General features: G+C 38.3%; 2 protein-coding genes and 1 long non-coding RNA gene across 7 annotated transcripts in view; 1 reads left to right on the top strand and 2 right to left on the bottom strand.

The window, feature by feature from the left end:
• The window catches only part of NPNT (nephronectin), a 69,696-nt gene extending 66,619 nt beyond the window's left edge, over positions 1-3,077 (bottom strand). The window contains exon 1 of one of the 4 annotated variants that reach the window (XM_039343996.1): positions 2,777-3,077. In XM_039343996.1, coding sequence (XP_039199930.1) covers positions 2,777-2,847 — 71 coding nt within the window. In that variant the 5' untranslated portion in view covers positions 2,848-3,077. The remainder of the gene's footprint in view (positions 1-2,776) is intronic. The other 3 variants (XM_039343997.1, XM_039343998.1, XM_039343999.1) reach the window with 3 other exon arrangements.
• A 209-nt stretch (positions 3,078-3,286) lies between these two features.
• Positions 3,287-12,838, top strand: LOC120308241. Its single transcript, XR_005556803.1, has 2 exons — positions 3,287-3,410; positions 8,441-12,838. It is a non-coding gene; the product is annotated as an uncharacterized LOC120308241 (long non-coding RNA).
• A 617-nt stretch (positions 12,839-13,455) lies between these two features.
• The window catches only part of GSTCD (glutathione S-transferase C-terminal domain containing), a 32,013-nt gene continuing 30,562 nt past the window's right edge, over positions 13,456-14,906 (bottom strand). For both annotated transcript variants that reach the window (XM_039344001.1, XM_039344000.1), the window contains exon 12: positions 13,456-14,085. In XM_039344001.1, the coding sequence (XP_039199935.1) occupies positions 13,949-14,085 (137 nt within the window). In that variant the 3' untranslated portion in view covers positions 13,456-13,948. The remainder of the gene's footprint in view (positions 14,086-14,906) is intronic.

The raw sequence follows: 14,906 nt of genomic DNA, 5'->3' as shown, positions 1-14,906 counted from the left end.
GACACTTTTCGAGGGAGGACAGAACCTACAAAAGGAGGACTGTCCTCCCTAAAAGAGGATGGTTAGTCACCTTAATTAACACTTCATATGATCTTGATTCTATCTCTCTATTAATGCAGCCTAGCTGCATTAATAGAGAGATAGAAGCTAACTGTGTTGGCTTTTTTGGCAGCTGCAGCACACCGCTGGCTCACATTTAAGTGATTGTCCACTAGGACTCCAAGTCTACTAGGGTCTGCAATTGTGTTTCCAAGCCACGTGGGTCTGTAGTATAACCAGAAAATTTTGTGTTGTTAAGTCTGGGCTTCACTTAATTTCTAGGTCCCCTAGCCTCTGAGATTTTGGAGATTTGAACATACTCCATATTCAGAGACCAAAGAGGCTAGTGTAATATGAAACAAGATTTGCTTTTTACAAGATTTGCCTACTGATATAGCCATAAGGTCTGTTATTCTTCACCATTCCTAAATGTCTTCATGAATTATGAAAACCAGTAAGTCTGGAGACTTATATCAGTTCCAGTCAATAAACAGAGCAGGTGTGCATTCTTTTCATGGCTTCAAATCACAGGGAGAGATAAACACTTCCCATATACAGGTTTCCATTTAGATTTGTTCCTCCTGACTGTTTACATTGCGATACCTAGTTAAAAAACAGCTTTGTATCCATTATTCTGGGTTCCAATGAAAATAGCTTGATAAATGAGGTCAAAGTACTGCAGTTGTGATCTATTTAACAATTGTAGAAAGATAATATATCTAATAGGTCTATCAGTTACAGAAGGGTTGTGGCAACTAAGCAATGTATTTCAAAAGAAACCTGGATTGCCTAAACCTGTCAAGGCTTGCCTATCATGCATCTTTACACAACTGAAATATTTGCATTGAATGGTGGAATATAATTGTGCCCTTAATTTTACAGCTTGTCTGATTAATGTTTATTTTACGTATGTGTTTAGAGATATCCAAGCATACCTGGAAAACATACAGGTATAAAAAGAAATTAAAAGTTTTACAGGATTATAAATATTCCCTGGTTTACTGTCAATTGCATAATTTATCTGACAGGAGATAGGCATTCTTTTCTCATTCACCCCAAAACACTGAAGCTACACAGATGCTAAACATAAGAGTTCTGGAGGCTGCAGTTACTTGGTATGACAATCCATATAATTATACATGAACAACGGGGAAATAACCACTTCAGCAATTAAAGTATTTTGTTTTAAAGCTCTTTCTTCCATGTTTACCTTTTGTGAACATGTTATTTTCACAAAGCACAAGCAACAGAATATGATTAATATCCATAGAGTATAATCATATGTTATGCTTACCATTTCTACAGATGTAATAGCACAGCTCTCAATAGCCTATCAATTAAACTAGAGCAATTTTTCTTGCTAGTATTCTTCCTGCACATTCAAATGCAGATTAGATTCTTTCCATCTACACCAGTGTTTCCCAAACTTGACAATTTTAAGGCATATGGACTTCAACTCCTAGAATTCCACAGCCAGCATTGCTGGCTGTGGAATTCTGGGAGTTGAAGTCCACATGCCTTAAAATTGTCAAGTTTGGGAAACACTGATCTACACTAACGTGTAAAACGCCCAATCCTATCAAAAATCTACTGTACTGTTGGTTTCAGTTACTGGCAGAAATGTTAAGTAAAAGGCTGAGGCTGATGGGTTACTTACAGAAGATTGTAGACTTAAGCCCTGACATCATCAGCTGGGTCTACCTAATAATAGAGAGTTCCTATCAGTCAGTTTAGATATATAAAATAATTCAACTGTCCAATGATCTGTTTAGGACTACCATAGCTACCTGTATCAAAAAATAATCAGTTCAGATTAGGACTCAGAGCTATTCACATTTAATTAGAGGTAAATTCCATTGGAAGAGATGAAATTATTTTCAAATAAATGCCAAGATGCCAGCTGTAAGCCTTCCTAGTTTAGATGGTTCTCCCCTCAATGCAGTGCAGCAGTTTAAAGACCAAACTACAAATCAGAAAACCCTGTGCTTGAATTAGTCTCCCATTCACAAAGTGGCTTTTTCTCTTTGCTAGGAATTTGAAACTGACCAACTTCAAAGGTCTGCTGGAATCCTTGTAACAATTCAAGGTTTCTGATTTCCAGAGGGATAGCCTTAAATTAGTGAAAAACAGAACCGAACCAAAAATTCCAAATAACAAACAGGAGTCTTCCATGAACTTTAAAAAGGCGTATTATTAACTCATGCATTTGATAAAATGGAATTTGATGTATGGAAGCATGTGCCAATCATTATGTCACAAATCTTTTAGGCATATGAACTGTTTTGTGTGCCTGAAGGCTATGATTTATTACAAAAAAGGGTGCACAAAAATAAAATCCTGTTTCATTTATCTACTTATTTAGAGTTATTAGGGTCTTGCAAACCTTTTATTGCAGGTGCCACTTATTGCCACTGATTCCTCCCAGCTCTGTTTCCTCAAGTAAGTGAAAACTTTCACAGCTGTATTTTGTGCAAAGTGCTAGATTTTGAACGGAGCGTGCAAAGAAAACGGAGTGCAGACTGATTCCACCTCCAACAGGTTTTCTACCCTGTCTTAGCCACTCAGATGTTAGTGGTGGAAACAGAAGGCAGTGTCAAGGTTGTGAATTGTTTCCTTCTCTTAGTAAATTGGACAATTTCTCATTCTCCACCAGCTCGGAAAAGAAGCTTGGCTTCGGATTGCTACCCTTTCTTTCGTTTCCCCAACCTTTTCCTTTCCAGGAAACTGATCAACTTACCTGCCGTCGAAATCCCCTAAAGTCTCCAGGTAAAGCCAGGATAAAACGAGGATCCTCCAGGATAAATCCATGTCGAGAAGGGAAGACAGACAGACAGACACAGACAGAAAAAGAAGAGAGGGAGAACAGCCCTGGGTCTCTCCACCACCAGCGGCAGGTTGGGAAGAGATGCAAGAGGCAAAGGCGCCGGAGCGCCCCGCCCGGCTCTTCTAGAAGGCGCCCTCAACCCAGCCCAGCGCGCCGGGGAACTGAACGCCAGCGGGGCCTCCGGGGGCGCCCGGCTGCAGCTAATCCAAGTCCTCGCAGGAGGCGAAGAGGTCGATAACAACGCAAGCGGCAGGAGGGAGCCCCCCCCCGCGTGTCCTTGCCTGGCGCTCCCCTCCCTCGAGCTCGGAGGCGGTCACGCCGCCCGCTGCCGGGAAGAGAGTGGAGCGCAGGCGTGCGCGTCTCGGCTCGCCTTCGGGTAACGTGGGAGAAGCGCGGCCGTTTCAGGTTCCCTGCGGAACAGAGTCGGTGGCCGTTTCAGACGGCTTTCTTGGAAACAAACGGAATAAGGAAGCAAAGGCGCGGGGCCTCCGATTGTGATCGCTGGTGGATGTCCCAAAGGAAGCTTACTTTTGATGATGAATGTCAGGTTGTGTTTCTTTGGGCATGGGGATTAGCCTCGCTACATTTAATGGGGTAGACTGAAGTACCGTTCATTAAGGCAATAAATTAATAAGCTAAGGCAGTGGTTCTCAACCTTTCTAATACTGTGACCCCAAAATACAGTTCCCCATGTTGTGGTGACCCCCCCAAGTGGGTGTGGCCATCAATAAGAGGGAGTAGGACAGCTAGGGAAAAGGAAAAAATGGCGGACAGTGTGGTTTGGCGACCCCTGTGAAATGGTCATTCGACCCCAAATGGGGTCCCGACCCACAGGTTGAGAACCACTGAGCTAAGGTATAGTGGGAAGAAAATAAAGGGAAATAATCACATTATTTTATTACCCCCATACTTCAGATGTTTTGTTTTTTTCATGTTTCTTTCCGGTCAGTTTCTGACTCCTGGTGAGTGCCTGAATTGGTCTGCAGTTTTTTTTTGCAAGATCAAGATTTCGGAAGTGATTTGACATTGTTTGCTTCTTAGGGTTGAGAAAAAAAGGGACTGGCTAAAAGTCATCTGTCTGTTTAATAACTCAGGTGTTCAAGTTTCTAGCCTGATGCTTTAACACTATACCAAACTGACTCTCTGGATGCCTTGCCACAATGTAAAAAATAGAAGTGTAAATAAATAGAATAAAATTAAATCAATGAAACTGAAAATCAATCATTAAAACAATTAACAGTGAAAAGCTTGCTGAAGAAATGCTTTGGGTATCTTCTTAAAAGGTGTGAGTGTAGGAGTCAAACAAGCTCAATAGGGAGTATATTCCATAACTTCAGAGCCACGGGAGATTCTTTCCCACATATCTACACATATCTACAGCAAAGGTTCGGGCAGGGTGGGAAGGCATCTGGAAAGAATTCCAGCCTATTTCTATAAGCAGGACAATTCATGACTGGAACTAATGAAGTCCTAAGCAAGAGGTCCCCAACCTTGGCAACTTTCTGACTTGTGGACCTCAATTCCCAGAATTCCTCAGCCAACTCCCAGAATTCCTCACCTCTGTCCTAAGCTACTTAGAGCTTTAAAGGTTCAAAGCAAGACCTTAAATTGTGCCCTAAAAGCAATAAGTATCAGTCCAAATCATGCACTACAGCCGTGGTGGCGAACCTATGGCACGCGTACCACAGGTGGCACACAGAGCCCTCTCTGTGGGCACACACACTATCGCCCCAGTCCTAGGCCTTCAGCTGGGTTTTATAAAACCTTTTTGCTTTAGTCCTCCGCCGCCGTGTTAAAAAAAAAAAAGGTTTCAACTTCTTGCGGGGAAAAAAAATCTCGCAAAGTTGGAATTGATTGAACTTTTTAGTTCCACCCAGTCTGTCGTTATCACCAAAGCCATGCCCACCCAATGGCCCACACCCACCCAATGGCCCACACTCACCCAGCACCCAAGGATACATAAGTGGGTTTTGGGTTGCAGTTTGGGCACTCGGTCTCTAAAAGGTTCGCCATCACTGCACTACAGGATCCATGTTATCTCTGTTACCTGTTCAGGTCAATAGCCTGAGAGGGTAACTTACAAAAGGAGCTTTGCACTAATCAAGATGGGTTGTAATTGAGATGTTGATCATTGTTGTGTCAAATCACCTCAGGCAGTATTGCATTTGGTGCACTGACTATAATTGTACAAATGTGGTCCTTGCCAAAGCTGGCACTTGCAAATCCAAAGGCAGCTGGAAATCAAGGAACAATCCCAAACTGTGAACCTGCTTTTTATGGGGGATGCATTCCCACCCAGAACAAGCTTCACTTTCATCCCAAGTTAAGCACCTCGTTCTACTTTGAAATTAATTTCAGTTCTTTCTTATGCAGCCCATCATTGAGATAGCATTCAAGGGTACTGATTGTTCCTTTGGAGTTAAAAAGTAGATAGAAGAATAGAATTGTCTTTGGCATCCTGATAACATTTCTCCAAAAAGGATTCATTTATATATTAAACATAGGAGACATGAAAAAACCATGTAGCATTCCATAGGTCAATATCTAGTGGTCAAACAATATTCGTCTAGCACCACCTTCTGGACACATTCTGAAATAAGGTTTGGTGTCCCTCCAAAACCATGTCCCAAGAACCAACCTGTTAGAAAGATGGGAAGGTAGAAAGCAGCCAAGAGGTCCAATATAAGTTGCACTTCCCTCCAGCTATGATCTCTGGCATAGATCATTTTTGCAGATGACAAAGGCATCTCAATATTTTATCTTGGAAGGAACACTATTGAAATGAGTAGGACACATCTGGAATTGTGATGTCATCACTTTATCAATGCCTTATCCAAGAGTAACCTATAATTATAGAGATATTCAAGGACAAGGGAGGTCTTTTTAAACAAAGGCTTCTGCCTGCGTTTAGTATGCAGGTCACATTCCACACTCAGAAAAGAATTGATCACCTCCCTTAATTATGAAGTCTGTGGGAGCGTGGCTGTTTTACTACTCTGCTTGGAAGAATAAGGGGTGAACAAGTGGTGGCTTTCATCACCACACACCCTGTCCACATCTTCAGATGAAAAGAATATGAACATGACTTGCCTCAAAAGTCCAAACTGAAGCAAATCTGAACAGTTTTATTTGCAAAAACACAAACAACAAAAGTGAAAATTCCTGAGTTGGATTCTGAATTTGGCACTCCCCCCAAATCCTGATGGAATGCAGCATTTTTTTCCTAAAGCATCATAAGACTGTTCTGTGTAGACATAATGAAGACAGAGAGGTGTGTCCTTATGGCAATTGCTACTGCAGATATTATTTCAAGTGTCTTAAGTGTGCAGCAGTCTAAAAATTAGATGATTTTGTTGTTGTTTTTAATTGCGAAGTCGTGTCCGACCCATCGCGACCCCATGGACAACGTTCCTCCAGGTCTTCCTGTCCTCTACCATCTTCTGGAGTCCATTTAAGTTCACACCTACTGCTTCAGTGACTCCATCCAGCCATCTTCATTCTCTGTCGTCCCCTTCTTCTATTGCCCTCAATCTTTCCCAGCATTAGGCCCTTTTCCAGTAAGTCCTTCCTTCTCATTAGGTGGCCAAAGTATTTGAGTTTCAACTTCAGGATCTGGCCTTCTAAAGAGAATTAGATGATAAATGGACCTAAAAAAAACCTCTATGGTTCAGTCTGATTGCTCATTATATTTCCTCTCTTTTACTTCAGTTCTGTTTGCTTAATTGTTCTCAGATCTCCAATAACCAAGATGTCAACTGACTTCTGCTAAAGAGAAGAGGGCATTTTTAAGCTATAATACCAACTATCCAGGCCATTACTATATTCTACAGATCAGGACTTTGATAATATCGGTAATAATGACCAATTAGATGGGAGATTCTCCAAGTTCATCCAAAAAGAAATCCAAATTTGTTTGAATTTTTAAATAAATGTTTAGAGCAGCTGCTACTGTAAATATGCACAGAGAATAATCTGACCATTATCCTGGAGTTACAGAATGATTCTCTAGCACAGGGCTTTTCAACCTTTTCACCCATTGTACCACTTTTAGGATATAGCAACATCCGAGTACTACCAGTCGCCTAGCAAAGTATCAAAAACTTGATGACCCCCCCCAAAAAAGGAATAAAGTGATAAAGTACAGGTAGTCCTCGACTTACAACAGTTCGCTTAGTGAATGTCGAAGTTACAATGGCATTGAAAAAAGTGCCCCCCAAGCCACAGCCGAGCAAGACACCTTCCTGCCCGCCCGGCAGCACTCTTCCTCCTGTCTGAGGTTTTCATTGTTGTGAGCATTTCTGTTGAGGATATGCAGCAGGAGTGCGGTGGGGGGTGTTTGGTTTTTATTGCCCCCGTCTGCTGGGTGGTTGAAGCAGGTTTCACAAGACCCTGGGACACTGTGACCGTCATAAATATGAATCAGTTGCCAAGCATCTGAATGTAAATCACAAGACCCTGGAGATGCTGCAACATTCCAGCTGATCGGCGCTTCTTCTGGGCTCAGCAGAAGCACCAGGATCAGCGCCGAGCTCCAGCTGGAGCCTAGTGCTGATCCTGGCACTTCCGCTGAGCCCTGACAGCCTTGCAGCTCCAGCCATCTTTCGCTCAGGCTTGTGCGGTGCTGCCACCGGTTCAGTTCATTCCCCTTCCCCGCTACCACTTTTTTAGGATGGTCATGTATCACCTGTCAGGTGCCAATGTACCACAGGTGGTACCTGTACCGATGGTTGAAAAGCCCTGCTCTAGCAGATCATTGGCACTAGCCAAACAGAATAGCCAGACACAAATCCACTGTGTCTCCTACTGGATATGCAAAGCCAGATATCAAACAGGTCCATGAAATCATAATTCATTTCTCATGTGGCAACCTCAGCATGGACACTGAAATCCTCAAGATAAAAGAATATAAGGTAATCTGGAGTGGTAACAACTATCCTGGCTAGAGTTTGTTGATCAACAGTGCACAGTATCTTGAGTGTATCCTTACACTGTCTCAGCTGCCTAAATGTATCAGCAAATATAGAAAACTGGCAGATATGTCAAATGGAGCTTGACCAATAAGATGAATATAGTTGCTCATATGCACCTCTATGTCTTTCCTTGAGTTTGTGTGATAGCTGTATCATCTGAGGAAAATGTTTCTATTACAGAAATGCTAAAAAGGTGCATGTTTTTGTCATCACCTCCTTAACACTTCTTTAACTCAAATGTATTCTTTCTTGATATCAGGAAAAGGTGCAGCAAGCCCTAAGCACATACCTTCCAAAGCAATTTTTTCTATTTTGAACCTGAATAGCTACATAATCCTATGAGCTTCCCATAACATCTACTGTGATCAGATTGCTTTGAAGTAAGAACTCTTCTAAAACTCTTGTCATCCCTAAAAGGAAACCCATGTTAAGCTGTCTGGAACTGATTGAAATTGCAGTCCCCAAACATCTGAAGGCACCAGATTGCCTCAGATAAAACAAATTTCATATCTGCACATCTTTTGGCCACACCATCTACAATTTTCCTCCTCTCCTCTACTATTCATTTTACTCACTGTACTAACTATAATTTTCTGTTGCTTTTCAGTTATCTGATATCAAAGCAGTTCACATCACTAAAAGGAAGACCACTAAAATAAAATAAAAACTATGCACAATTTGAACAACAGGAAATCAAGTCAAGAGGTGCAGCTGTCTTTTCCAGGAAGACAGAGATGGGTTGAGCAACTGCAGCAATGATGCTGTCACGGACAGAACTCTGAAATATAGCACCCAAATCCTGCAGCTGCTTTTGACAAAATCCCTGTCCTTTCTTAATCTGAAAACAGCAAATTCCACTGAGCCTTCTTCAAGCTGAGCTCAACTTCTAGACAAATATCATCTAATTTTGTCACTGTCTTTTTCTTGAATGGTTTTTGACTCCTAGAGTAACCTATGACTGGTATTTCTGGGCGATCATCCTGACTTATCCAGGTCCAACACTACTTAGCTTTTAGAACAGCCAGTAGCTAGGCAGACTCCTTTTTTTTAGTAATTTTAAAACCATTCTCAAGGTTGCAAAAATGCAAAGATTGTATAATACATGATGTTTGGGATGGGGTTGTGCTCATGCAGGAAGGACTGATTTGTAATAAGGGTATACTCCTTGACTTGAGCTTTCATTGGGTTTGCAGGTGGTGGCAATGGTTTCCTAAGATGAATTTGGTTCCAATCTTCCCAGCATTCAGGAAGTTGGAAAAACAAATCTTTTTCTACATTTTATTTTGTGATTTAAGCTTGGTTTTACTTGGATAAGCATCTATTTTATTGTCATGCTTTATTCTCTCCATCTTTGCTGCAAAATGCTTTGAGTACTGGAGTTAATGGAATAGTAGGGTATCAATTCAATAAGTAATGTGGTAGCCACATTTGCCTTAAACCTTTCACTATTGCCATCAGCCTATGAAATGATAAAGATTTATGACAAAATTCAATTTTCACACTAAGATATGTGATTTGGCTGATTTCAGTACAGAGAGTTGCACCAAATTAACTTATTGTGGATTAGTCAATATGAGCCCAAACATGAATACTCATGTGTCTTTAATTTATATCTTGGTACAAAATTATGGGTATGATTTCCTAAGAATCCACATACAGTTGCTTGGAAATAAGAATATAGGAATACCAAGGAAAGATTTAACCCTTTCCTTCCCCTTCTAAATTCTTAATGAAAACAATTGTATAAAAGCACCATTTGAATTAAGAAAAAAAATTCCATTGGCATCAATTGAAAGTTTATCCAGAAGCGTAATTTCAGAAGAGTAATTTTCATGATAGTTTCAGGAAGGAATATTAAATTCCCTTTCTTGTCTGCTGAAATCTTGATAACTTGCTGCTATTCCAAGCAATCATTTGCATGTTAAAGGATGTACAAAGATTAATTTAATAAATTAATTGGGCTCCATGTCAGAACTGCAAATAGTTAAATATATAAATGCCATTGTGGCATTTATTTACAGTCCAGCCTGCCATAAAAAGGCAAATATAAATTGTTACACAAATATTGAAGAATAATTACAAGATTAATTTTATACAGCTTTTTGTATTGATTATCCTAAAAATCTCTTCCAATACTGGAATTGGAATGAAGTAGATGTACTTGTCTATTCAACAATAATATTCTTAACAAATTCACCTTCTAGGAAACTGACATATAAAGGACCTCTAAGAGGCAAGAAAGTGAAAAATGTTCACACCTCCCTCTTTCCTCTTGTTGCAATCCTTTGGTGTAATTTTTATTTAAAACAGTTTAAGTAAATGAGTTAGTAAAAGTACCAATCCATCTGATAATATGAAATACTAAACCATACTGTTGATACATGGGGCCTAGGGAAACTGCCTATTTTTTTTAAAAAAAAAACCTAATTAAATCTGCATGTACAAGTACAACATTTAAATAAGTGGGTATTGCAATTTTAGAAAAATAAATTAGTAGACCTAGTCAGAGTTCTGTGACTCTGTTATTTGGTCTTTGTCAGATAAATTTGACAGGGTTGTTACATCGGTCTCTGTAACACATACTTGCACTACTAAACTTTATGCCAGCAAGAAAATTAGAAGCTAAAAATAAAGCATGAAAAGTGTTGTGACCTTTTTGAAGGGAAAAAAGGAATGAATGCATGAAAGCCAATTGCCAGTTTGAAAACATATCCCTGGAATGCTTTGTTAACACACCCTAAACCATGACCCCAGTTGGAACACTACAATCGTAAAGAAAAAATAAACTAGAAAGCACAGTTGAACAGATAAAATTACAAGGAGCATAGATTAGGAAACTAGGTAATAATTTATGCATTAGCTCTAGTTGTTGATATACAATGGTGAACAAATATCTCAGACAGCATCCAATAATATTTTTCATTAGAGTAGAATGACTTAATGGGCATCTTGAAGTGTGTGGCTTCATATAGATTTTAATCAATTTATTTTGATAATATGCAGCAAATGATAGTTACCAAAATATTACTTTTAGAGAAAATGTTTATTTCTACTCCAAAATGGCTCTCCATAACCATTCAGACTGAAATAAAGTTAAATTTATATAGGCAGGAATAAATGTTAAATAGAAACACATAAACGAAAATTTGTCATCATAGGAAGAGGAGGTAATATTGGCAAAATTCTCTGTTGGCTCCTTATTCATATATCAAACAGATTTGGTTTTGTCTAGTTAAAAAAAGTACAATACAGTAAAATGATTTCTTGCCCAGAAACTCTTATGATGGGGCAGGATTCTAATAGGTGATGGTAACCGAGTCATGATCACATACCTACATTATTTGGACTACCACAATGAACTATTGAAGATGACCCAGAAGTTCTAAATATGCAGTGGATAAGTCAAACTCCATCCTTTGAAAATAACTCATCCATTACAAGAAGTCCCATTGAATTCAAATCTACAAGTTGCCAAAATCATATCTGCTCACCTTGTCTGGTTATCTAGTGAGGAGGCAATAGTGGTCACTCCTCCTCATGAAGTTTTTGGGGCAGAGATCAAGTAACAGATCTTCCCAGAGGTAGTCCTACTTTTATCGGATATTCTGCAGTCTGGAAGTGCAGGCAGCCTCTACACTACATGCATTTCTAAAATTAAGCAAAGAGTGTTGTTCCAATTAGCCCTTACTTTAGTTTAACTGAATAGTACTTACAATTTGCTATTGGTATTAACTGTAATCTTTAATACATTTGGACTGTGGCCACACATTTGTTATGAGGCATCCACAACAATTCATTTTTCCATGTTGCATCACTGTTGTATATCTTGGATAGACCGTATAAGAAATTCTCTCACTAGCATCTACTGAAGAACTTCCAGAACGCTTGTAGACCTGATTTTCTCCAACCAAGATCTTGTCACTTGTGAAACTTCATTATCAGCTCATAAAATGTCTTTTGAGCCCTTTTGCTTAGCCATCTGCTTCTTTCTCTTTCTCCCAGTGACTAGGGAGAAATGACATGGTACTTTTCAGAGTTTACAACTGCTGCCAAATTCCAGCATTTTTCCATTTCAATGTGTGAGTTCGTTTTGGATAATAAGCTTTTAGAGTTTTTTTTTTAAAAAAGCTGATTTTAGTAATTATCTATCAAATTTCTCTCTGAAGCAGTCAGTTTTGTAAGACTGTATTCACACCTTTGTCACTTATGATCTGGTAATGAAACAGAATGGTACTACCAAAGATATTTCCTTTAAGATTGCTTCATTTATATTCTGGAAGATAAAAGCTGCACACATTTAAGTCTTCCTGCCTTTTATCTTCACAGAAATAAAGTGTGAACAAATTGCCTTGGGACTGTTTGTCTTGAAAGTCAGTTTTAAACTGTCTTAAACATTACAATATAAAGGAATACAAGCAAAAACTATCATTAAATATGCAATGGACCATCTTAAATGTTCAATAGTAAATGTTAAATTTCTTATTGAAAGAATCCAATAGTCTCAAAAATACATTATACTGATATTATATTGATATTAGAAAGCTAGTACAATAGAACAGAACAAGAAAAAATAAACTCATTGGTTGTGCCATGAACAATAGTAAACTGTTATGAAAACCACTCAAAACAAAATGTTTCTTTACAGGATTACTGTATTATTGCTCTCCCTTTGCTTAGCTTTGAACAATCTCTTTAATTTTTCAGACAATAAATATGAGAGAAACATAATCAAGCTTGAAATATTAGAATATGAACATTTTATCCAGCCTTGACATTACTGGAGGAACAACTAAGTCTACTCTAATGAATTAATTCTGGAGGAGGTTTACAGTTCATTGCTTGAGTAAACCAAACAGAACCTAAACACTGTAATAATTTAAAAAGTGTTCTGTATCTGGTTACACTACTTTACCTTCTGAAGAATCTGTCTGAGTGGCTAATGACAACATAACTTAAAATGAGTTTTTAAAAAATGAGCTAATATAAATTAAAGCCTGAAAAAGGAGTGCTATTCCCGTGTTTATTCAGGAGGACCAAACTGTAACGTACACATGACTGCATATCTCAAAATACCAACGAGAATTTCCTAGAGAAACAGATCTAAAAAAAAAAAAAGAAAAGAAATGAAGTATAGGCATGTGGCTTTTTTCTGCTGTAACTGTCATTTCCACAGTTGTTTTCTTTTCCCTATCCTCTTCCTCCCCAGCATTCATGTGGCCAAATCAAAACATGGAACATAATCCTCACAGGGAAAGATTAAAGGATACTCTCACTGAAGGAAGATAAAGAGTTGCAGAAAAAACAGGTAAACGTACATACGCACCTTTAAAGAATTCCTTACAAATCTGTTTTGTCCTACAGAGGACAGTAATCAAAGTTAATGTATAAATCTACTTGTAAATTATATACTATAAATACAGTGGTGAGTTTGACCTGAAGCATTCCTTAGATGACCTTGGCTATCTTGAAATAGGCTAAGAAAGAGTGGACCTAGTTAGTACTTTAATGGGAAATTACCCAAAATATAAAAACCCTTAAGCTAGGGTAGGAAATTGCAAATAATCAAACCACACTTAAATAGTTATCAAGAAAACCACATGGATGTTGACCACACAGCGATCATACGTTGTGAGATTTTTTTTAATTTAGAATATACTTTTCTAAAAAAATATTAAAATATTTGAGCAAAGTGATACTTTGTATTTACAGCAATACAGTTGTAACTGAGCACAAAAATATAATTGTAAAATATTGAAAAGAAGATACTATGATTTGTTCTCTAGTTCAATACTGATAAGCTCAAAACACTTGCAAAATACGTTTCCCAATGTCAAGACCAATTTTCATAGAAAAGGAAATCATTCTTCCAAGGATATATTGGTTGCTATTATAATGTAGACTGCTTAACATTTTGGGAGAGCCAGATGTCATTTAAACACATATTTCAAACAGGAATTAGGAAGCTTTGCAAGATAGCCCCTACTGCGTTTCCTTCCTTTTTCTGGAGACAACTGATTCAAGATGTACAGAGTTTCCTTTCCAGTCTTCAAAAAGTTATTTGCACTTTGATCAAGAAAACTAAATATCAATTCAACTTGACAGAAAAACCTTTGAATTAAACTGGGATACCAGTTATCAAATTATTCTTTGGGGAACATGACTGTGGTTCCATGGTTATCACTTGGGCTGAGTAGTTGCTTCTTTCCACACTCCAAGCCCGGTCAAGGTCCACCAGTCCCATGCACTGTTTACCTGAAATATATGAACAGAATATATATATATATTTCATATATATGAAAAAAATTCTGAAAGCCAGTTAAGATGTTAGCCTTACATCTGGGGAGACCCAAATTCCAGATCTCCCACAATCATAGCTTACTGGTTAACATGGGCCAGAAATCTCTCATCGCCACCTGTCCTATAGAATTATTGTTGGGGAGAAATTGGAATGTATTTTGGGTTTCTGGATACATATAATAATATTATAATAATAATTGACAAAATACAAATAACTTTGAATACTACTTTGTAATCCATCTTTGGTCTAAATAAAAATCTACACATTATCTAATTTTATACATCTGGTGACTACCATGCTTTATATTATATACAGAAGTCAATCCCTATAACAGTGATATCCAGAGACAAAATACTATATAAATTATTTTTATATTGTTAAGAAACTGAGAAAGTGGAAGTAACAGAGGAGTAGCAAAAAAATAAAAATAAAATGTGTTGTTTGGAAGAGCCAGGGCTTTTTTTCTCATAGAACACCCAGAACGGAGTTCCAGCACCTTTTTTGGATGGAACCTTTTTTTTAAAAAAAAAAAAAGCACTGGGAAGAGCAATTTGGGTTGGAAATATAACAAAAGAAAGAAAGTTGACAGCACAAACTTAAGCATTCACTGGTAAATATTCAAAAGTGAGTCCTACTGGTTCAAAAAGCATTACTTTCAGGGAGGACTAGTTATCGTTAAGCTTAATTGCACCCCAGTGTATTTCAGTATCTCTTTTTAGGGAACATTTGTTTCATGCTAATCTGATCTGACCTCCCCCCCTCCAATCAGCTGAAA

Source organism: Crotalus tigris, unplaced genomic scaffold (assembly GCF_016545835.1).
Source record: "Crotalus tigris isolate CLP2741 ecotype Arizona unplaced genomic scaffold, ASM1654583v1 scf7180000017887.1893490, whole genome shotgun sequence".
NCBI classification, from domain to species: Eukaryota; Metazoa; Chordata; class Lepidosauria; order Squamata; family Viperidae; genus Crotalus; species Crotalus tigris.
Note: the sequence above shows the minus strand (reverse complement) of the source record. Positions and strands in the feature narration are given on the sequence as shown.